This window comes from Cajanus cajan, chromosome 6, assembly GCF_000230855.2.
Source record: "Cajanus cajan strain Asha chromosome 6, NIPB_CcT2T_4, whole genome shotgun sequence".
NCBI classification, from domain to species: Eukaryota; Viridiplantae; Streptophyta; class Magnoliopsida; order Fabales; family Fabaceae; genus Cajanus; species Cajanus cajan.
In genome coordinates this window covers 40,334,393-40,358,857 of record NC_138522.1, presented here as the reverse complement: position 1 = coordinate 40,358,857, position 24,465 = coordinate 40,334,393, and the positions used below count along the sequence as shown (strand labels likewise).

The following is a 24,465-nucleotide window of genomic DNA, read 5'->3' as shown; positions in this document are numbered from 1 at the left end:
ATGCATTATGATAAGTTTATTCTTTTTATACTTTTCCTATAATATTTTACCAAGTTTATTTATTTGAATTTGAACTCGATTGATACTCAAAATATACATAATGATGGTTAACTTAATAGTTTAACATAATATATTGATCAATATAGTTATAATAAAAATATATATATAATTTAAATTAAAAGTATAATTTATAATATATTTTAAAAAATAATACCATGATACATATATTAATGTTAAGTCTCATTTATACATATGTTTAGATAAGAATTATTGAACAATTCCACTCACCCCATGCACTCTTGCAATATAATTGTTCTTTTTTTTTTATTCAATTTTTGTGCAGATATAGCTAACCCAAAACTCATCTAACAATACCCTGATACACCTCATTTTTTGTGCAGGTATTGAGTTAAAGAGTTGAGGTTGAAGACCCATAGGATTGGAAATTCCGCGCCGGGCTTGAGAAACACAGAGAGCATCACCTCTGCACTTCAGCATTGCGCCGGGCGCAAGAGCATCCGCACTGGGCGTGATTCAAAACAGAGAGAACTCAAAACTCTCTGGAAGACATTAAGCCGGGCGTAGGAGTATCCGCGCCGGGCGTGCTTCGAGACAGAGAGTAATTACCCCTCTCGTAGACCATGCGCCAGGCGCGAGGTATAACGCGTCGGGCATGTAAACCCTATCCTAACTCGATCAGTTCGTATTTGAGCAAAGCTTCGAGGCTTTTCTGCCTCATTCACACATTGGGCGACTTCTAGGAGTTGCGGAAGGAATTCCCGGTGCTTGGGACCGTTCGTGTGTGGGTCTTTCCTTCGGTTCTTCCATCTTCTCTTGCATCTCTATTTTTGTTTTACCCTCATTGTTTTGAGCGGTTTTACCCATTGTTTTGTGGGGTTAGATGTAACCAACAAAACTCTTTTGTAATCTTCACTTTATTAATGATATATATGTTGTTTCATTCATTGTTGTGTTATGTTTCTATTCTTAATGCTTATTTTGGATTGATGTTCCTTTGCTTGATATAGAGTCCATTGGGTATTGGAAAATAGTCTTTGAAACTAGCTTTGAAACAAAATACCTAGTAGGAAATGTATCTAGGAATGGAGTTTGGCCCATTAGTAGTCTTAAACCCTAACCCGTAATGCAGGTGTGTGTATTGGATACTCAAGGAATTGATATTCATTACTTGCATCTAGACTCTTGCTCTAAGGGATTAGGTTTGAGTAAACTTATGGATTGACTAAGCAATGAATGTAACAAGAGAACAAAGATTCATCAGTATGAAGTTTGGTGATATTTGACCCCACAATCTTACAAAATCACAATACCATTTATATCCCTTCCACACACACACACAAATAGTTTTATAGGTTTTAACATTCCAATAGTCATAACCTTTATTTGAATTGCATGACAACCTATGAAAAATTGGAATTATTCTTTAGTCACAAATAGTCATTAAATGCTTATTTTACCTACTAGTTCCTATGGATACGATTTTAAATTTACTACTTGAACGACTGGTATACTTGCCGTGTTTGAGTCCATTGATAGAATAAAAATTATTTATAACAAAGACAGAAATTAATGTCAACGGAAATCTCAACAAATTAACATGTCATATAAAATATTAATATGAATGAAAATTGGAGTTAGGAAAAAGAAAACACTCCTAGAAGCATGTTAGAAGCAATAAGAAAAGAAGAAGCAATAGTGAGAAATTATATAGCAAATGAAAAAGAGGTAAAGGAAAATGAAAAGTCATGACATATAAGAAAAGTAATACCTCTTGAATGTGAAAAGACAAGATATGAAGGGGTATGACGGTTGAATCTCCAAAAGTTTATGTTTTTACAATCAAAACTGTGTAATAATGAAGGGTTTAAAGTGATAGTTTTTCATTACTCATACATATTATTTGTCAGTTTTTAAGCTCTATTAACACATTAGGAAAAAATGTTGTCTAAAGATCGAAAATGAAAATAGACACCATTAAATAGTGCAAAATTTTTTAAATATTTTTAATCCTTACAAAAACAATTGATATATAATATTTTTTGGTGTATGGTGTAAATCATGCACTTTCAACTTAGTCTTAGATTTTTCACTATCCTTGACACTTGAGAGTAGGGGCTTATGCACTAACCATTTTTAAGTTATAACTCAAACGTAATGATCTTTAAAAGAAGTTGACTTTATTAGGTCAATATAATTTAACTCATGCAAGTTAAATGCAATATAAGAACAACTCGGTATAAGATGTCTAAAATTGTCTATAAATGACATTTTGGAGATGATGTAAATTAGAGTCTGGCACCGCCTCAAAGTAAAATGTAAAGGATTCATTTTCTCTATCCACGATTGGTGTTCAAATCTTATTCCATGCTGTAATTCTCTAAAAGACTGTTAATAGAATTGAATACTAATTAGTCCTATGATTAGGGTACTTTATTTTTGTTAATGTTAAAGGTCCTCTTGATTATAAATATGGAAGTATAAGTTATGTAATCTACAATAGGCTATTATTTAGTCTTGTTTTGTAATTTTTTACATATGTAATTAAGTACCTCTGATACTTCTATATTATATATAATACTTGTTGTTTGACTGATAAAAAAAAAAAAAAAGTTAACAATGGGATGGAATGGTTAAAAATAATGAAAAGGTATGTGATTAAATAACATTTAGACAATAGACTAACTTAATCTTCGTAAGTTTATTTTGTAGGTATACAACCTTTCCATGTGAAACTTCAAAGAACAAGTTATTAATACATATATTAGAAGTTCGTAGACGAGGATCTTGAAAAAGGAGGTCAGTGTAAGTATTTATTATTCCTAATAAAAATATTAACAATTAAAAATTAAATATTATTATTATACAACTATTTTTTAAAAAAAATTAAAAGAATGTGAATCGGAAATACCCGAAACATAATTCAAATTTATTCTAAAAAAATTACATTGGGTAATATTTTAAAATTTAAATCCGTTGGAATCATCCGAAGATCCGATTGGATCAGTATTTATTTACCTTAGTTCCAACTGACTGCATCCAAAGATCCGATTGTATCAGTAATGAAATCAATAATTTCATTATTTATTGAATATTGCTTCAATTTTTCAAACTACAAACAGATATATCCCCTATTTTAGAAACAATTTTCTATTCCAAGGATAGTTCTGAGCGGGAAGCATGTCTGGTTCTTGCATTCATTATACATTATCGCTTCAACATTAATTTCCCGTTGTCATTGTCCTATTAATGTTTCCACTTTACCTCTTCATTTTTTAAAAAATGGATATATATGCATCTAACCCGAGACCGAGACCAAAATTATTTCAAGTATATAATATAATATACTCCCCTTGGATATTAGTAATCCCACACCACATTTTGAACGGATAAGTCAATCATCTCTTGATTTATTTTATTAAATTTTGTTCCGTTTCCCCGCACTCCATATTCCCAAAGTTTGAAATAAATAATTCATTTTTTTACTCTTAATTTAGAGAAGCATTTATATCTGTGACTGTGTGGCAAATTATGGTTGCTGCTGGACGTTCACTGTAAAGACTTTACAAAGAACATAATAATAGAAGGACCAATAACCCTATTGGACTCTTTTAGTTTGCTTCCGTTTTAATCAAACTCATCATTATTATTATTGTATAAAAAAAACAACAACTCATTATCATAACATTAACAGAGCCTTCTGTTTTACAAGGTGATGAGTTAATAATTGTGTTGTCTAATTGAGTGGTTACAATCCTAAATTGGACACTGATTTTTTTTTCCTCTACATGCATTCTCAATGAATTCATGTGTTAACACGTAAGCAACTTAATTAAGAATTTTTTTTGGATATTTTTATATAATTTAATAATTTTAGTGGAGTATAATTTGTTTTTATTTGTTCTTCTTTGTAATAGCTTTATTTTAAAAAAAAAATATAATCTTCCATATTTTAATACTCACTAGAAAGATTAATACAATATTTTTGTTTTCGATCTATCCTTATCCAAAATTTTTAATTATTCATTTAATACTAAGTAATTTTATTAATAAAACAGTAACAAATAATATATCATATTATATCATAATAAAAAAATTTATTATCACCTAATAAATTACTCCTAAATTAATATTTTTTTTTGTAAACATATGATTTTTTTTTAAATTTTAGATAATATTTGGTATCTAAGAGATAACTAGTGTCTCATTGGCCTTATCGTTGCCAAATTCATGTTGTATTGAATGAATTCATATTATTATAATATAAAAAATTATTATCAGCTAATAAATTACTCCTAAATTAATAAAAAAAAATTGTAAACATATGATTTTTTTTTAAATCTTAGATAATATTTGGTACCTAAGAGACAACTAGTGTCTTATTGGCCTTATCGTTGCCAAATTCATGTTGTATTGAATGAACACAATTCAGAATACACACCATGTACTCTGATAAGTTTATGTACAAACAATCAATGAGTCTAACCTTGGATACAACTAAGCAATCTAACTAAATGCATCACTGCGCCTAACTAATTAATCATATAATGTCATGCAAAGAAATTACAAGCCACGTATATATATTACATGCCTAACTAATACCATACCCGAAAGCTAGAAAGTAAACATTCAACATTTATCAACATAGAGAGAAGAGAAGCCTGGTAACTGGATAAAGATATATAGATTTTGGTGAAATCTCCAAGCTGATTATTAGATGAGATATAGACGGTATAAATGAAATAGTTGTGTTTTTAGTTTCTCAAGTAAAAGGTGATATTCATTGTCAACATGCTTAGTATATTCATGGAAACTAGGATTAACAACAATGTGTCTTGTGTGGATTGGTTCTCACATAATATTAGTGTTGGTGACAAGTAAAGACCCCAAAGAAAGTGTGAGTCCAAAAATCATTTTTGAAACTTATTAATTGTTCAATGCGAGTTTTACTTGCTTACTATAGGACATGACCCTCGTTGGCTAAAAGCCTAAAAACTAAAAGGTGCATTTGATGATGCAGCTTGAGCCTTGTAGTCTTTGTTTTATTAGCACTCTCAAGTGAAGCTACGTACGTGTGAAGAATTCTCTTGCCCCTGCCATGTTTGATTAATTTCTCTTGTTCTTTCTTTAATTCCTCCTCTTCCATTTCACGCTTTATGTTTTTTCGTTGATTGATTTCTTCCGGGTCAGGAGAAAGGGAAGGGTATCTTTGAAAACCACCGAAAGTTAGTTTTAAGAAAGCAGTAAATAGAAGCCGAATATATTACTCTCTATTCATATCCATATCAAACCATTGTGAAACTACACAATTGATAAATAAAGAAAAATCTATTTTGAGAAACGCTACTTGGTGGACACATGACATGTTTCTTTTCACAACTTCTTTAAAGAAATTATAGTGACCCCTTCATATACTTTTATAGCTTGTAATATTATGCCAAACAATTATTGGGATGAAAAAATATATATCGAATGTCCTACAATAATTGTCAATTCGAATTAATCATGCATTTTCAAATATGATACATACAATATGAGTGGTCTTTTAGATGGTCTCCATCACACCAAAAAGAAAATAAAATAAAACCGGTAGCTAGGCCTATAGTTTGAATTATTGAATTCCAATACTCCAAAACGGAAATGATATTGTTCCGATATATACCTGCCAAAAACAGAAAAATGGGAACAACATCTTCAATCCAACTCAAATTCCATGGAGTGACGTAGGTGTAGCTTATCTCTCAATGTTAAAAAAATGAAAGATAATTTTGCTCTGGCCCAAAAATAGTGATTAATTAATAGCTAAATAAATGAGAAAGTATGTACATGCATATATATATAGACATGGATGTGTTCAGTTGAAACCGGGAAGCTGTCTGGTTTGACCTGATAGTGGTAAGGGAGATTTTAATGCAAGGAACTAAAAAAAGTATTGCATAGTGACGTTTGAACCTTTGAAAGAGAAAAGGAACAAAGGCTTGTCCTTAGTTCAAAGTAGCATGGCGGGATGACAAAAATGAGATGTAAGCTCAAAATCTTGAAATCGTGATGCTGTGGACCTTTTGCTATATGTGTTTTCTCTTCTCTATAATTTTTAGTCCTATCTTTGTTACACTCACTAATCATAGTCATAAACGTGGAAAGAGTATGAACCACTTGTGTGTTGTGAATGCTGTGAGTGCGCTGGTCAATTCACCTAATCCAATAGTTTTTCTTCACAATAAATATTTTTTTAACTACATGCACCTTAAGAAAAATAGCTCTGCCTTAGTTTATTTGATTAATAATATTATATTATTTATGTTATTCAACTAATTATTGTCGCTTATTTAATGTTTTTATGTTAGTTGAGAAGACTTGCATTTAATTTATATATTACATCACAAGAGTATACTTGAAGTCTCAAGCAGTAATTATATTAGGATTTCTGAATAATGTTGAGTAATTAAGTTTTTTGAATCTCTATATTTGATTTATTTTTCTTGCTTTTAGTGATGTAAAATAAACTAAAAAAATTGTATTATGAAGTTTTAGAAACCAAATCCTTTTAATTCGATAACTTATATGTATTATTCAATCTTTCTTAAGACACATTTAACACGAGTAAGATTTTATTAATATTAATTTTGAAAAAAATTCCATATTCATTTGTTGTTTCAAGAACATTTTATATATCATCATATATTTTTATTCTAACTAATCACAAGTCACTGTAATTTTATTACAAGCTTTCATGTCAAATTATTTATTTATTTATTTACAATGATTTGAAGTTGGTCTAAAACAAGGATATCAATCTATCGGTCAATCTAATCCTAAGCTTGTTTTCATCTTATTCAAAGTTAAAAATGTGATTTCTATCCTTACAAATCTCTTATTTTGAAATTTTATTTTTCAACATGTTTTACATCAAATTAACCGATGTGTAAATTAATTAATTAAATATAACACAACATTATAAAAATCTGTCTTATCGTCTTCTCTATCATATTTATTTAAGAGATACTATAAATATAATAATTATTTCACCTTAACCTCTACTTCGTCTTATCTTTTTCTTTCTTTCCCTTTATATATATAAAAAAATTATCATACATTTAAAAAAGAAATAACCTTTTTTCCTTAATTTCAAATGGAGTTTTAATGTACATGTTGATAATATCTTTTAAAAAAGTTTAGTTATAAGAATAAAATTTTAATTGTCAAATTTTCATTCATATATGTATAACTAACTTTTTTTTGGAACCTCTGAAAAAGTGGGAGCCTAAACTTAGGCCTCAATTGTTTGTGGTGAGACGGCTTCTTTAGTCTATGATCGTTCATTAGCTGCGTGGCATCATCATTCATCCCATATTTCAAAATCAGTTGATGCTTCACCAGCTAAACAAATCATTAATTTCAGCTCTACCCAGATTAATTTTAAAATCAACATCAATATTTACTTTTACCTAATATACATGGGATACCAAGCAGTACTGGTAAAGTAAATTTTGTTAAATATGTTCAATAGAGTTAAAAGGAAAGAATTAAATTGAAGAATGATAGCAACTCGTATTTGATGTTCTTGGAATTTGGACTGAATCAAGTTTTGTGGATTGAATTAAGTGAAGAGAAACATTGATGACTTAGTTTCGTATGTTCATTTAAGAAGTTTGTCTTTAAGTCAAAATATGCAGACATGGTCGGTGAGTTCGAAAGGTATTTCCTTTTCTTGAGGTAGAAGGTAATTGAGTGCTTCCACGACCTCTCAATTCAAAAATAATGTTTTAGGCGGTCATAAAATTTTACAATATTCCAACGAGGAACATTTTCTAAGGATACGTCACCAACACTGTCACATATTTTTCAATTAACTCACAAATAACACTATCTTTTTCTTTACTTTTCTTTTCTTTTCCTCTACTTTCCTTAATCAAAATCACTGACCAACACATTTTATACGCGACTAACATAATTCTTCTTTGATTTTTGTTAAAAAGTAAAAAAAAATGTTTTCCATGTATTATACGTTAATAATTTATAGCTTAAAGTTTTTTTAAAACTATATCTTGTTAATATATTCATTACAAATAAAAGAGTATTATATTAACATATACAGATGTCATATATATGATTATCACTTTTTTTAAAAATAATATAAATTAAAAATTTATAATTTGATTGTGTTAAAAACTCCAAAAGTGTGTTAAAATATAAATTAGAGTTTATGAGAAACCTACCTCTTCCACGTCCCAACCCCAACCACACATATATTATTTTAAAGGAAATTATATTCTTATAACAAACAAATGCAATAATTCATACTAATAAGAGAGAGAGATTATTACGAGATATAGATAATAAAATTATATATAAATTAATTAAGAGAGAGAAGTGATATATAAGTTGTTGTATAATTTCATTGAATAAATATAATATCTCTTATTTTTATTAGGTATTGTATTTCCCCAGTCATTCTACGAATATGAAAGGGTAGCATACAAACTAACGTGCAAATGGTGAAATTGTTGATAAGATATAATTGTGTATGCTTCAACTTTGATGATTTACCATCTAAAGAAAACCATGACTATTAGCAAACAAAATATGAAGTTACTCCCAAATTTTAATTTTCATATTTTGTATGCTATCAACTAATTAAAAATTATTATCATATATACCAATAGAAAAAGATACATTTTATGTCTCTAATTTTTTAAAATTAAAATAAATAAATAATAATAATTAAGTTGGTGGTTAATCAAAGAGCGTAAAAAATTATAACGTGAAGGACAAAAAAAAATCTTAATTTTTCTTAGCAATTAATTAAGGAGTAGAATGGTTATTTCTTTTGTATATTATAGATATACGATTTTTAAATTAATTATTACAAAAATTGACGATATACTATGATCTAAACATTCTGAGGGGAAAAAAATAAGTTTTTTCAAAAGTTAAACTTAATTTTTAGAAACTCTCTCATGCTATTTTTTCTAAAATATTTTTAAAGAATAATGTATAACTGAATTTTAAAAATTTACATAAACTTATTTCATTTTACTCTTCTATAAGTGTTTATGAATAAAGTTATAAATCTAAACAAATCCTATATACAACAATTTATAATTAAATGGTTGTATAAAGTATGAATAATATTAATGTATTAAATAAAATTCAATCAATAAATTATACATTTTTTACCTTAAAAAACTTGGTCAAATGTATATATATATATATATATATATATATATATATATATATATATAGGTCTCTCATTGTTTATACTATGTAGTAATTTGATGATAAATACTGGGATGTTCCAACTTGAATTATGCCCACTAACCTTTTTCACTTGCATCATGTGCAAGCAAAAGATACATGGATGGTTATTATTTTGGTGTCTCAGAAAATCATCATTGTGTTCCCGAATTTGGGTTGAAAAACTCTATGAACATAACATAACAGCACATAGTTGCCCCAGCCACTGATAAAACTGGGCCTAGTATAAAGATATGAAACGAAAGTCCATTTCCAAAAGGTTTCCTCAGTCCCACGTATGAGTTTTAAGTTGGCCGGTGATAAACACACCTCCACTCTCATATAAACACACCCCCTTTTTAAAAAAATATATATATAATGTCTAAATTACCCTTTAAAAAAAATGAAATTCTTAAATTTACACCTCCCTTCCCCCACCCTCCTTCCCCGCACCCCACATTTCACACCCCTCTTCTTCCCAAAGTCACTTTCCGCTCAATGTTATTAAGCAATATACTTTTACAGTCATTCTGAATAGAAAAAAAGGACTAGTCCCACCATAATCAGCATAAAAAAGGTTCTTTTACAGTCATAGCATTTCGAAAAGTACTTTTACAGTCATTAGCATTCCGGAAAGTACTTTTCGGAATAGAAATTATTGTTCATATAATTTCTGAAAGAACTTTCCGTAATAGTAACTTTAATATTATGGAAAATACTTTCCGGAATTATATAACAAAATATTTCCGGAAAATACTTTCCGGAATAAGAATTTAATATTATGGAAAGTATTTTCCGGAACATTTTTATATAATTCCGGAAAGAACTTTTCGTAACAGTAAGAAGAAGAAGAAGAGGAGTGCCAGAAAGAGAAAGAAGAGGGGTGCGCAATGTCGGCAAGTGATTTTGTATGAGAAAGACTCTTACTTGTTCTATGAAAAGAAAGATTAGTACAAAAATAACTTTTAAAATCGGGGTTTTAAAATCAGTCATAAGGTAGCCATTTTAAAAGTGACGCGGTGGCCTGTACTGCAACAGAACGGCCCCAGAACGGCCCTTGCTGCAAGCAGAACGGCCTGTACTGCTTGCAGAACGGGCCGTACTGATTGAAGAACGTGACGTACTGCTTGCAGAACGGGGCGTACTGAAAACAGTACGGCACGTTTTGCTGCAGAACGGCCAGCACTGAAAACAGAACGGGCCGTATTGCAAGCAGTATGGGCCGTTCTGCTTGCAGTACGGCCCGTTCTGCTTGCGGGGAAGGGGGTGCGAGGAAGGAGGGGTGTAAATTTAGGAATTTTTTTTTTTAAGGGTAATTTAGACATTTTATATATTTTTTTTTAAAAGGGGGTGTGCTTATAGGAGAGTGGAGTTGTGTTTATCATGAGCCTTTAAGTTACTCGTTGTACGGGTCTAGTAAATAAACGAATCCTGGGCCTAGTTGAATCCTAACAATGTTTGCTTCATAAATAAGAAATGAGATGACACAACAATACCATACCAATAATCTTGCTTTACTTTTTTGAGTGTTTATTAATCAATTGCTTCAATTGTCATTTCTTTCGTAAAATTGTTGTTTCCTTTTTCATTCGTCCCTTTTTCTTAGTGCTTGACCAGTAGCAACATTTTCTTTACCTCAGTAAAATGTAACTTGTAATTGAACTAGAATGAGAATATTACTTAACGAATCAAGAGGAAATGAGAATGAAAGAATTAAAATCTAGGATGTCCCAAAGCCGAAGACTTTCTCTGTTAACATTGTTAATTAAATAGGCCATTTTTATACAACTTGCTTTCCATCAATTTTAATTTCAGGCTAAAATCATGCATTGTTATATATAATAATTTGTACATACAATGGAGACAATATTCACATTTGTTTTCTACTTTTTTTATACCTATTTATTTGTTAACTACTAAAATCCCATCACTTTATTTTCTCATTTGTTATTAGTCTCCCACATATTTACCTTTTTAACTATTATAACCCAAACATAAACTTTATACAGTAATTATATCAACGATGAGTCCAGATTCAATCTCAACAATAAATTATTAGATAATTTTGAATTACAATATTTTTTAACTAGTTCTTATAAGATATGTAATTAAATATTATTAAATAATTTTATAAATTAAAAAATTTGAATACATATCATATAATCATGGATTGAGATCATAGATATATATTTCGTGGTCGTAATTTGTTACTACATGGATAGATAATTCACTTGAACTAGAATTTGCCAGACACACAATATGTAGTCCCAAGTCCTAGTCTTAGTACATAGAAAACCGAAAGACCTTTCTCTAATTAGAATCATCCATTTTTTGTGGCATGCATGATTTATGAGCAATGATAGCATGAAACTAATAGTGGCCCCTCGCATGCCTAATCATGTCAACAAATATGCAATCCACGGAGAAACAAAATCTTATTGTCCCCTTAAATTGTATATGGAGTTTACAGTGGGTGAGCAAGCTACCTGTTTCTCTACTTCATGAATGAGGGGACATGAACGTGTGGATGAGTATCCTTGGAGCTTCTCAAAGTAGGTGATCATGGTTAAATCATTTATCACACATTGTTTTAAATTTTAAAGTAATATACTAAATTTCGCTCTTCTAGATAGATTAAAATACTTTTACCTTCTTTTTATGGGTTATTTGTAATGATGGATCCAAAAAATTTTAATATTAAAAGTAGTATTTATATACATAAATTTGTAAAGTTTGAAATATAAAATAAAATTTTTATAAAAATAAATATATATTATAATTGTTTGTCAGGAATTTTTTTATATTTTGAAAATGTTGGATGGTTTGCTCATTTTCAATATTATCAAAAAAAAAATCTCTCTCTCTATATATATATATATAAGTAATTAAAAAATTATTTAACCATTCATCTCCCATACAATTTTGATCTGATTCTTGATGATATTTATAGCAAAAAAAGTTCTTTCAACTGATGCAGTTCGCATTGATACTATCAAGGCTAGCTCTAAAAGTAAATACACTAACGAATATACAACATGTTTTCTAGTCTACACAAGTTTCATAGAAAGATCATTAATCTTTTCTAATTTTGAAAAAACATTGTCAAAACATACATCTGTGAAATAATTTTCAAGTTAGTTATCTAGTGCCAAAAGTTCAATGGGAGAAAATTTAGAAAAATAAAATTAAGCAAAACGAATCAACTTCTCTTTGTCAAGTGTAGAAAATCAATCTCTTAGATTTAAGCATGTTACACACAAAAAAAAATAGTATTTACTTCCATGAAATAGTTGTTTAACTCTTGGAATTGTTGATCAATCACTCGAAAAAATAACTCAACTTGAAAAAGATGTAGATTAGAAACTTTATCTACTTTGCATCTTGACCTTCCTTGTGTTTGAAAAGTTTCATTCATATTTAGAACCACAATGTTATGCTTTTCACAAAATGATAAAACATTATTGAGCAAAGAAGACCAACCAGTATTTATCATTGCTTGTAATCTTTGTTCGAACACTGAAACTAATTTTATAGCATTTACAATATCTTGATCACTTCTTTGCAATGCTTGAGATAGCCCTTGAGTAATCCCTAAAATATTTTCCATCAAGTACAAGGTTAAAACAAATTCAAAAGTTTTGCAGCACATATGCTTCACCTTTTTGCTCTAAACTATGTCATCTTCCTTAATTATTTCAAGCACATCAATCATAGAAGAGAACAAGGAAACTAGACTCAGTAATGTACCATAATGTGAGCTCCAAGTAGTATCTCTCGCCTTCTTGATTGTAGTTTCTTGATTCAAGTCATATCCATTAGAGATCTTTCTTTTTTTCAATGTTTCTTTCATCTTTGAATGTAATTTTCTTAAAGAATATCTTGATGCTTACATGATGTTCCAACAACATTAGAAATATTAGAAATGACAATTTCTCCATGCTTGATTATGAAAACTATTTGGAACTCTAACATGAACTTGAAACTTGTCACTTTTTTCTAATTTATAAAATATTTTGTTATGAATACATCACCACTACCTTTATGTTCTCCAATATGTGATCTCATAAGATAACAATATAAAAAATATGTTACATCCTCCTTTTGACTATATTCTAATCAAGTTCCATATTTTAAATACCAAATTGTCTTTGTGAAAATTTTATTTCTTTTAGTTGACAAGGAACCTTTTGCAAATAATATCTTTTTACTTTATCACTATCACTCAAATGATAATCCGAAATTTTTGGCCTTAGACAATGATCATTAGGAAGGTTTTCTAAATCACATTCTAAAAATCTTGTTTTGATAAATGGACCCAATTTGACTTCTTTTTCAACATGTATTTGAGGAAAAGATGATTGTTCTAAAGATGATTTTCTTTTAGAATACCTTTTCATTGCTATATAATTTTAATTAATATAATATTCATCACATACAATATTTCTTCTAAATATGAAAATATAATGAGTAAATAAAAATTAAAATACTTAACTTTCTATTGAAAATTAAAAATAATTTAAATAAATTATATAAAAATAATAACTTTAAAGATACAAACCTCAAAGATCACTTTAAATATATAGTTAAACTATTGAATCGTGAAAGAATAAAGATGGAAAAGAAGAAGTAATTTTTTTCCAATTTCATTATTTTGTACTTTTTAAAAATATGTTAGAAGTAGAATGGAACTTTAACACATGAAAAAAAATATTATAAAAAAAAGGTATAAAGTATCCAAAAAGAAGTTAATAACAACTTCCAAATTGTTTTCTTGATTTACTCAAAACACATATATTACTAATTTATGATTTTTTATATATTTAAGATTTAAATACACAACAACTTTAAAGTGTTTTCCTTTTTATTCTAAAATAGGTAAGTTACTATTACATGCATAACTTTTATAACATATTAAAATATTTATTTCTTTTAAAAAAAATCTTCCTTCTCATGCAGAGATACCTTAACAAGTTTCCAAGATTTACTCTTTCTTGTAACTTTTTTAGTTTTTCTTGTAACTTCTTTTCTATTTTAGTTTTTAAGTGGGTCCAATATAATATTTTATATATTATAAAAAAAGAAATTAAAAAGTTAGTTGGGACAATTGACCCCCACACCATATCAAATAGATTTATCCCTGGTTACTTGTATAATTTTCTTGAACATTATATACCTGTCTCTGATCCCTAGGATGGTTTTGGACAAAGGTATAAACTAGAAAAGAACTACTATTGATATGACTAATGACATTGCTCAATACTAAAGTGAATCAACTTCTTTTTAAAAGGGCTTCTCGAAATATCCATCCAGGCTTCAACAAGCTATTTTAGCAATTACATAATATAATTAGAGCATGTTTAGGCACAAGTTTAGAAGGACTTAAAAATTTATCTACTTATGAATATTGTTCATTTTTAGTAAAAAAGTTCTCAAAAATCCAATTAGACTATATCCAAACTTTCTCTTAATTAATTTGAATAATGTTTAACAAAGAACAAATTATATTGATCTGTTTGACCTTCCACAAATCTTCATCAATTATTAAATCCACAAAAATCAAGCCAGTAAGGAGCGTCGATGTTGATTAAAGGAACTATAATTGTACCTTCCTAGATATATTCTGAGAGGGTCACTTTGACATGGTCTACATGGAGAGTGCCCCGACCTAATCCCTATGGCTTTCAAGTTTGGGGCTGATAGGAAAGTGTACCTTCCTTGGCATTTTTTGACATTGACCCACCTTCCAAATATATTTCAATTGAACCCATACCATAAGAGGTCGAAATCAGTCTAACCTTTTTACCTAATTTGATTGATTAGACTAGGAACGAAAGGTTAGTCAGTATCAATTTGATCCTTTATATCTCATACATTGCCAATCAAACAAGCCTAGAAGAGGTCATAATTGGTCAATTCCTTTACTCCAATAATAGAATTTTATATTTAATAACCAATTATCTTTAATAACCAAGATCACATATCATAAAGATACAATAACCAGAAGGTGAGTAATGATTCTATGAAATCTCAAAGTTTTCGAGACCCATAAATTTATAATTGTCAAGTATAAAAATCCTAACCCTAGAGTAAAGTAGGGCAAAATACACTTTTGAATGTTCTAACTTTAGTCGAGTAGTTAGATTAACCTTAGTACATTTTTCAAACTGGAACAGTAATAAATTAAGGAAACTTAGAGGAGTAGAAAGAATTAAAAGTGTAATCAATTAAATTTTGGAAGTACAAATATAATTTGCACCAAAATCATAAACCAAAATCTTAAAAGCATTAATTTGCCATGTAAATAATTGTTCAATGATTAAAATCAACATTGTTAAAAACATGAATATATATACAAGCTCCAAATTAATTTTTAAATTTAAATGATTAGTAGGTAAATTTATTTACCATCAAGTAGTTGGTTCAAGTAGTATCGAACTTGATTTCTTTAACCAAAATTTATGAATAAGAAAACATAATTGATAGGAAATACCTTAATAAAAATTAGTTATTAACAAAATCAATAAATACTTCTTACCAATAATATAATTATAAAAAAAATAAAAGTCAAAATAAATAATTTAAAAGCAACTTATTAAACTTTAATAATCTTTATGTGTATATGAAGAAATTGGTCTTTGTGATTATCTCTAAATTGTATGGGATTGTGCCTTACATTAACTATTTTTTTGTTATAAAAAATTTCTTAAACCTTAAAAAGAAATGATCACTAGATATCTTTTGATAATCATTGAAATTAGCTTAATAATGAGAGTTTGGACAATATACATAGTTTAAATTCAAACTTTATTATCCGTTTATAAAAAAGATTCTTTTTAAATCTATTTGATTTGATTAATAATAATAATAATAATTACTATTATTAGTAAGAGAAAGCATTGTGTGATTGTTTTGCATGAGATTAAAGATATAAAGCGGGCCTTGGGCCGAAGCCTACTAGGCTTTCTCTCTTTGAGTTTAGGGTTAAGACGAAGCTTAATTTAACATGGATCCAAGCATGCTGATAGAAGTAGCCAGGCCTATTGAGCCATGGTAGGCAAACCCAAGTACGTAGAAACCAACTATTGGACCTACGAGAAGCACAAGGATGGTCTGATAAATTAAGAAGAACCAAAATAACTGGTTCAGAAGTTTGTCCTTCCCTGGGAAGTGGAAATCCAAAATCCAAGAAAACACGTGAGTTAAGAAGAAACGTTCTCAATTGCCCCACTCATCCTTTTCCTAGCCATGCAAGGAACAGTGCGAAGCTAAAAAGAATCACTTTATGCAAACCCAGAAGTCATCCTTTTCTCTCCTCCTATAAAACGCGCGTTTCCCAACCCCACCTTCATTAATTCCATAACCGTTAACCATTAACCATTAACCATGTCATTGAGTCCTCCAAGAGACAGAAACAACAATGCTCAACCTCAACCGAGAACGTTCCAGCTCTACTGGTGCTTCCAGTGCAACCGCACGGTCCGCGTCGCACCGGATAACACCACCGAGGTGGCATGCCCACGCTGCCACGGCCAATTCATATGCGAAATAAACGTGCCCAGGCCAAGACTCGTCGTGGATTTCACCACCCCAGACCCTTCCCCAGAAGCGCGTTTGCTCGAAGCGCTTTCCCTCATGATGGACCCACCCATACGCCGCTTCCCGGGTCTAATGCAACCCGAACCACAAGAAATCCCCGTCCACAGGCGCCGAACCCGAACCCGAACCCGACGTCCCGAGCCCGAACCCCACCCCGACCGCCGCCCCCGCACCTGGATCGTCTTCCAGCCCATTAACAACATCTCAGGCCCAATCCCCATCCCGCACGGCCCAGGCCCAATCCCCCGCGGAGTGGACGCGCGCGACTACTTCCTCGGGCCCGGACTCAACGAACTGATCGACCAGTTAACCGAGAACGACCGGCAGGGCCCTCCGCCGGCGCCGGAGAGAGCGATCGACGCCATTCCGGCGGTGAAGATCGAGAGCGCGCATCTGAAGGAGAATTCTCGGTGTCCGGTTTGTCAGGAGGAATTCGAAGTGGGTGGCGAAGCGAGGGAACTTGCGTGCAAGCACATTTATCACTCCGATTGCATTGTTCCCTGGCTCAGGCTTCACAACTCTTGCCCTGTGTGCCGCCACGAGGTGCCTGTGCCGTCTTCTTCCTCCGAGGACGATGACTGCGTCGCCGATGATCGCCGAGAAGGTAGGTTGCGGCGGTGCTTGAGGTGGACCCGTTTGGCTTCGCTTTGGCCTTTCCATTCGAGGTTTCGACGGGTTTATCCTCAACCAGATAATAATGTTGCTGCTGCTTCTTCTTCCAGGGGTGAATCTTAAATTAATTTAATTCACTGCTCATTATTCATCACATTTCTAGATTGTTTTACTACTGTTATCGGTGGTTATTATAGTAAATCCTTCATTGTCTACCATCTGTTATCTACTGAATTTGTAATCCCAATCCCTTAACATGGTTAAAAACTCAAACTTTATTATATCAGTAGTTAATTGATTGAAGAGCAATTTTTGTACGAACCAATGCTTGTAAAATATTTTCTAAAAATTCATGCACGTGAATTTGCGACCGATTACGTGATTTGACTCGCAATTTATTTTAATTGCACTATTGAGTCTTTTAGGACTCTCCAAACGAATTTTGAAACCTAAGGAGAAAGGAAAATGAAAATGGCACAAGTTGAATCATATTGATGAGTAACAGATGTTAGGATGTCGATTAAATATTGGCTCCATGTACTGAAATTAATCTTTGCACTAATTTTCAGCATCTAACTGGAGACACAACTCTTGCTGTATTCTTTAAGCTCTGCGGCGATGACTCACGTTCAAGAGCTGGTTGGAATTCTGACTTGTTTGTAAAGCCGTCATGCTCACCGGTAAGTTAATTCAAGCATAAATCTCGTGGGTTTTAGTTCCTTTTAATTCCTTTTTTACAATTTTATTGCAGATTGGTGATGGCGTGATTAACAAATATTGAAAAATGAACATTAAAAAGGAAAAATTTTCAATACAGGAAGCCTGATTTCAGAAGTTTACGACTTTATACGAACTACAGGGATTAGAAGTAAAAAATAATAATAATAATAACAGGAATAAAAACTACTGATTTTTATAGAAATTAAAAACAAAACAGATGTATATTATGGAGATTAAACTATTAATTAAGCCATAAATATATAAATTACACAGTTCTAATCAAAAGCCAGCTTCAATGGCTGGAGTGCGTTTTGCAGGGGCAACCTGGGCTTGCGATTCAAAAATTAAGTAAATAAGCTTTCAAGCTTCCATCAAGTTATTAAAAACCAAATTCAACAACATATACTACGAAGTTCGAGATCTGTATACTGCACGGCTCTTCTCTTTCATTTCATATATGTTGCATTTATTGTTCAATTTAACATATAAATACAAGATAGTTAAATACAAATATACTAATAGGGTGAGAATAAGTGTTGCCACAAAAAGATACCATCATATTGGCAGATTTGTTGATTACGATGTTAGACCAATGCGTGCTGTAAATATTATTTGTTATTAAAAATGACAATATTTACCTATTATCATAACACAAATACACTTGTTATATGTGAATAGGAATGCTATGTCGTGAAAAAATATATTATAATTCATCATTGTAAAATTAAAAGCCGATTCTCTCAACCAGTAAAGTCCTTAGTAATTTATTACAATAACCTAGTAGTGTGTTTGGATGAGGAATTTTATAAATTCAAGGAATTTTAAATTCTTGGTATTTGAATTACTTTGATTTCAATTTCTATCATTCTTAAAATATTTTGTTTGGATAAGTCAATTCAAATTTCTTAAATTTTAAATTATTAGGTTGAATATGATAATTTGATTCCATCGTAGTAAAATTGATTTTAAAAATGTATTTATATGTTAAGATTTTTAAATTAAATTTTATAAAAATAAATATTAATTCATTTTTAAATATTTAATAATTTTAAAAATTAATATTAGATAATATTTAATAATTTAAAAATTAATATAAGATAATATTTAATAATTTTAAAAATATTTTTGAATATCTAATAATTAAAAGAATGAAGAGATAAGATAAAATATATATGTGAAATAAGAAAAACAAATATGAGGAATTTCAAATTCTCTCATTTTTTAGAGAATTTGAAATTCTACTATTTTAAGAAATTTCACAAATGCTTAGATTTCAAATTCTTTGTAAATTCCTCATCTAAACAAAACATTTCACCTCAAGAAATTTGAAATTCTTCAAATAAATGAATTACCCTATATAAATTTCTCATCCAAACACACCATAAGTTGAAATATACTACCTTTCTGTACATAAAAAGTAATGTCTGCTTAAAACATTTTACATTTTATACCAAAATTATTCAATAAGATTTAATAATCATACACTATCAATGTAAAAGTTATTAATATAACTTTTCAAATCGTTATAAAAATCAACAAACTCTTCATGCATAATAATTTATGATTGAATTTATACATTCAATGCAAGCTTTTTTTCTCATTAATATAACTTCAGTAAAATTATAACCAGTAAAAAGTTAATTATTTTAAAATACTTGATAGTTGAGGAACATAAAAAGAAACATGAATGGCCTGTAATTTATAGCCAAATTTAGAATCACTCTTCAAAGTAGTGCACCCTTGTTTTCAAATGATGAACTTAATGTGCCTTTTCATTTTTCATTGATCAAATTGTTTCAAATGATCTATTCATATTGTATACCAAACATTTTCCAGAATGAGTGTTCAAACAATGCATGTTGTTACCACAAACTAAACATTGAACAACTAGAGTTAAAATTTTGGTCTCTTTTACTTTCCCTCCAGCAAATCTTAAACCATCGTATGCTTCACATGCGCGGGGGCTGGCAGCGAGTACCAGCATGGAACCCTTCTGTATATGCTGTGTTCTTAAAGATCATCTGCAAATGTTATAAAGAAAATTGAAATTGGAAACATAAAAATGTAACATGGAGGCTTTAATTTCCTGAAAAGAGGAAAAGCTTACTAGCATCTTCATATATATACTTACAGCAAGGTTCTTAAACTCTGAACTGAGGTTTTTCTGTAATTTTTCAGATACCACGGTACCCAGTTGCTCCCCGTGTAACTTTATATTTTCTTCCTTGACCTGCACGACCAAGATTCTTCAGCCCGATGCAGGAAGTATAGCATAAGTTCCAGGGACGGAGCCAGGATTTCAATACTGGGGGTGCCATATAGGGGGTGCCATATAGTAATATATATATGAGTTTATATTAAAAATATGAGTTTATATTAAAAATAGGGGGTGCCATATAGTAATATATATGTATATAAAAAAAAATTAAAATTGTTGGGGGGGCCGTGGCACCCGTAGGTCCCCCCTTGGCTCCGTCCTTGATAAGTTCCAAATTGAAAGAAAGTATACATACAACTTTACCTCTGAAAACAATAATTGTGATGTTTTCTACAATATCTCTTCAACGAATTGCCCAACATCTGCATAGGAGCCTGATGAATTAACACTTTTTACCGGTGTCCCCTTTGTACTTTTCCCACCAGAGGATGCCTTGACAACTTTGGCAGCACCTGAAAGATTTTTACTTACTAATTTAATCACTATAGGATATTTCAGCCACAAACAAGGTTTTTCTGCTACCCTTAAGAAATTGTTTAACAAATGTGCTGAACTTCTATGAGCCCAAGTGAGGTCAAATGTGAAAAATATAAGCCTGAACAACTTGATGGTAAACATTGTAGTAGACTAGAAGTTAATGCAACTGCAGGTTGCATACAGTAGCTTCACCCAGAGTAAAGGTATACAGAAGCAAGCATATTTGACTACACTAGATAAATTTGAAAATTGTGTCAGAAAGACCAGATCAATAGTAGGTCCTCTTATACTTCTAGTATCAAATGGTACGAGATTCAGTTTAATGCATTAACATTTTTAAGGATAAGGAAAAAAATATTAACAGAAAAAAAATTATGAAACAAATGATTAGAAATTAATCCACAACCATGAGAAAGAGGAAAACAAAATAAAATAGAAGACTATGTCAACTCAAGTGTAATCATTTCATGTCATTCTGAGACAAAAAAAAAAAATCAAAAACTGTTTGCTTATAGAATAAATTATACATTTCCTAAACGCGTAATGTAACAATTTTGGACGATTATACAATCTTGAGCTAATGTACAAAGGATTTATAAGATAAAATAGATGAGCGGCCTTAAATCAGTAAAATAGTACGATTTTCTTTTTTCATTTTCCATCTTTTGCTAAGATCTAGATTTTGACTGATTCTTATCAATCCTGTTAAGTGGTATATAATCAACTCTGGCAGCTTTCTCAGGCCAAGGTTGGATAACTTATACTACCCAAGACTCCTTGCATTTCAGATACATGGAAAATGCAGATAAAAACTATTGTGCAAAGGAAAAGTAATCTAGTGATCATACAAGGCACCTTTAGCAATTGAAACACCAGTCAAGGCATAGATGCACAATGCTCTCAGTAGTATCCAAATCATAGAAATAAAGACAACCAAAACAAAAAAAATTGTTGTTTCAAATTCAATGCAAATAATAGATAAATGTGCACATCGAATACTGCAGTTCATAGAATTTTTACCTGAAACTATATTGGTTCCATCATCCACAGAAACATGGTTTGCACCCTTAGGCTGTGAGGAAGTTTGCTTTTGGGGTTGATCAGTCAAAACTATTGAACTAGATGGAACTAGTCCAGCTAGATCAGGGGGTTGATCCTTCCCCACTGTAGGATTGGCCTGCAAGGAGACAAGGCAGACATATGACCATCAATGGAAATAATAGGTTAATTAATTGTTTTATTAAAAAAAAGGGTGCCTTGAATTTACTCACCTCCAAATCAACATATGAGGGATTTCTTCCTATTGATTTAAGAAATTTGTCAAGATCAGATGAATTTAGAGCTGCAATTGTAAACAATATGACTATTTTACTGAGCTTTTCAGTGCATCAAAGCATAATGGATCTCACATGAACCTAAAATCCTGTGTCATACTTCTTCATAGATGAGCTAAAAGATAACATTTGGATACAAAATACCATCAACATTTAATTTCCTAAATTATCAAATAGTAAGTAAGCATGAAAGGAAGTCCTGTTTGGACTTCAGACATCAATTGATGGACCCATGGTGTTGGACATATACAAGCAAAATATATCCCTAATGTAGATGGTTGCATCTGTTATAATATTCATCAACTTTAAAAGATTAAGAAAAAATATGAAAGCATTTTTTTTTCCTTTTAACAAGGGAGTCTAATTGCTTACATATGGACATGTCATTTGACAGTGGATGGAAGAAGCAGTGCTTCTGAGTCTTGAATCCTTGATCCAATAGCAGTGAAACATCTCTTCGGATAGGAAATGATGTGACATAAAACAAAAATAAATTAGTTCCTTGGAAATATATTAGTGCAGTGAGTCAGAAAAATGTTTATAAACAGTCTAAGAAGCAAAAACATAAACATCTCCAACATAGAAGTCCCTTCGACAAGCCAGTGCACTAACAAAGTGAGTATGTCTAAAATCGTGAGATTATTTAACAATCAACAGATTTAGTTCATAACTCAAGAGAAGACATTTTAAATTTGATAGCAGGTAAGAATCAATAACTAAATTCAGAACTGGTAAAATTTTCATAAATTAACAAAGAAACTTTATAAGAAAACTAAAAGAAGATAGAAAAACATGATTAAAGACTAAAATGAGAAAGCTACAAGGAAAATAGTGACAGATGGATTTCAAAGCAAACTATCTTAATAGTGAAAGAGGGAAACACCTTCAGTAAATAGCTCTGAAGAACAGTATTGCAATCAACTGGATATGTGAGCAATCATTCCAAAGAAAAAAGATTAGATATCTCATAAGTAACCAAACAGAATAAGAACATAAGCATACCTTGCTGATTCATTCACTAGTGCAAATGGAGTGACACAACCCAAGGGTACCTGGTGAGTAAGAAAAAATAAGGGCATTAGGTGTAAGACAATAATTTCAACCGTGCCGATAACACAATGTTGATTTTCCTTTTAAATTATGTAATTATCTATTTCTCACTTAGCATAACACAAGCAATCATTATACAAAGGAAGATTGTTGGTCACTTCAACAGACACAACTTCTTATACAAAGTAATAAGCATAGAGAGAGAGGGAAATAAAGATTCCAACAAGAAAATGATAGAAGAAAGGCATAGACAAACCTGAAGTATTTCACCTAAAGCCTCCTTAGGTGTCATTCTCAGGCCACCTTTTCCCAAACCAAGCCCCTGAGATAACACTGCTCAGCTTTGAAGCAACAAAGAAATCCTATTAATATCCATTCAAGTAAAGCGACAGAAACACGTGAGGTTTACAAAATTATGCATACCTTTGAGATCTACTTTGGTACCAGCTAAAGCAGAAACAACATACAACCTGTTTTTCTTGTCCTGTTTAAATTAAAAAGTGTAGCAATCAGAGCATAAAACGCATAACAATTTAAAACCAAAAAAGGATAAAGAATATATAGATTTCAAATTTCAGTTAAATTATAGCACACCTTGAGAAACAAATTCTTGCTCAGCCCACCCCCCAAGTGTCCAACATATTGAGCCTGAAAAGTGAAAACGGATACTGAATCAGAAATATGAAAAATAAATTGAACAAGACATGGCAGATAGTATTAAAGGATTTTACCTGAGCGTCAACAGTCAGAACAATTGGATGTTCATACTGGGAAAATGGAATCTGATCGCTCCTGTGAAGAAAAGATAAAACAACGCAACAGTTAGTGAGGGGCAATGAGGGAAGCGAAGGTGCACAAAATAGAAATGTTGGAAGCTCGTTTGTCAAACCTTCAAGCGCGCCAGAAGTTGTTCCTTTGAGAAACCCATGATGACTACGAGCGCCGAAATGAATGGTGATGGAGTCGAAGCGATTGCAATTCGCAGTGCAAAACCCAAAAACAGCGTGTAATAATAATATGGGTTATGGGTTATGGGTTATGGGTTATGGGTCAGTCACTCAATGGCCACACCTCCAAACTCGTAAATCGTAATAACATTTATCCTTCAAGGCCCACTAAGAAGCTTGGCCCAATACTATAATTTCCTTTTGTTTGATTAGTTAAGTAAAACAATTTGTTATAAAAAAAAATAAAAAAAAGTTC

General features: G+C 30.9%; 1 protein-coding gene and 1 pseudogene across 10 annotated transcripts; one reads left to right on the top strand and one right to left on the bottom strand.

Moving 5' to 3' along the window:
* The first annotated feature begins 16,327 nt into the window (after nucleotides 1–16,327).
* LOC109809719 (RING/U-box superfamily protein) lies at nucleotides 16,328–20,715 on the top strand. Of its 9 annotated transcripts, none has more exons than XM_083077059.1 (3): nucleotides 16,328–17,575; nucleotides 18,033–18,143; nucleotides 20,362–20,715. In XM_083077059.1, the coding sequence occupies exons 1-2, from the start codon at nucleotides 16,639–16,641 to the stop codon at nucleotides 18,068–18,070; spliced, it is 975 nt and encodes a 324-aa protein (XP_082933185.1). In that variant the 5' UTR covers nucleotides 16,328–16,638; the 3' UTR covers nucleotides 18,071–18,143; nucleotides 20,362–20,715. The 9 variants fall into 9 exon arrangements, with proteins under 9 accessions (XP_082933185.1, XP_082933184.1, XP_082933182.1 ...); XM_083077058.1 differs by lacking the exon at nucleotides 20,362–20,715 and adding an exon at nucleotides 18,489–18,824; XM_083077056.1 differs by lacking the exon at nucleotides 20,362–20,715 and adding an exon at nucleotides 18,474–18,824.
* Nucleotides 20,024–24,061, bottom strand: LOC109806996 (uncharacterized; annotated as a pseudogene). Its single transcript, XR_014434670.1, has 11 exons — nucleotides 23,994–24,061; nucleotides 23,857–23,910; nucleotides 23,686–23,746; nucleotides 23,519–23,595; nucleotides 23,215–23,264; nucleotides 22,585–22,667; nucleotides 22,150–22,220; nucleotides 21,899–22,055; nucleotides 20,705–20,853; nucleotides 20,315–20,413; nucleotides 20,024–20,204 (listed from the first exon to the last, which is right to left on the bottom strand). The product of XR_014434670.1 is annotated as an uncharacterized LOC109806996 (transcript).
* Between the last annotated feature and the right edge of the window lie 404 nt (nucleotides 24,062–24,465).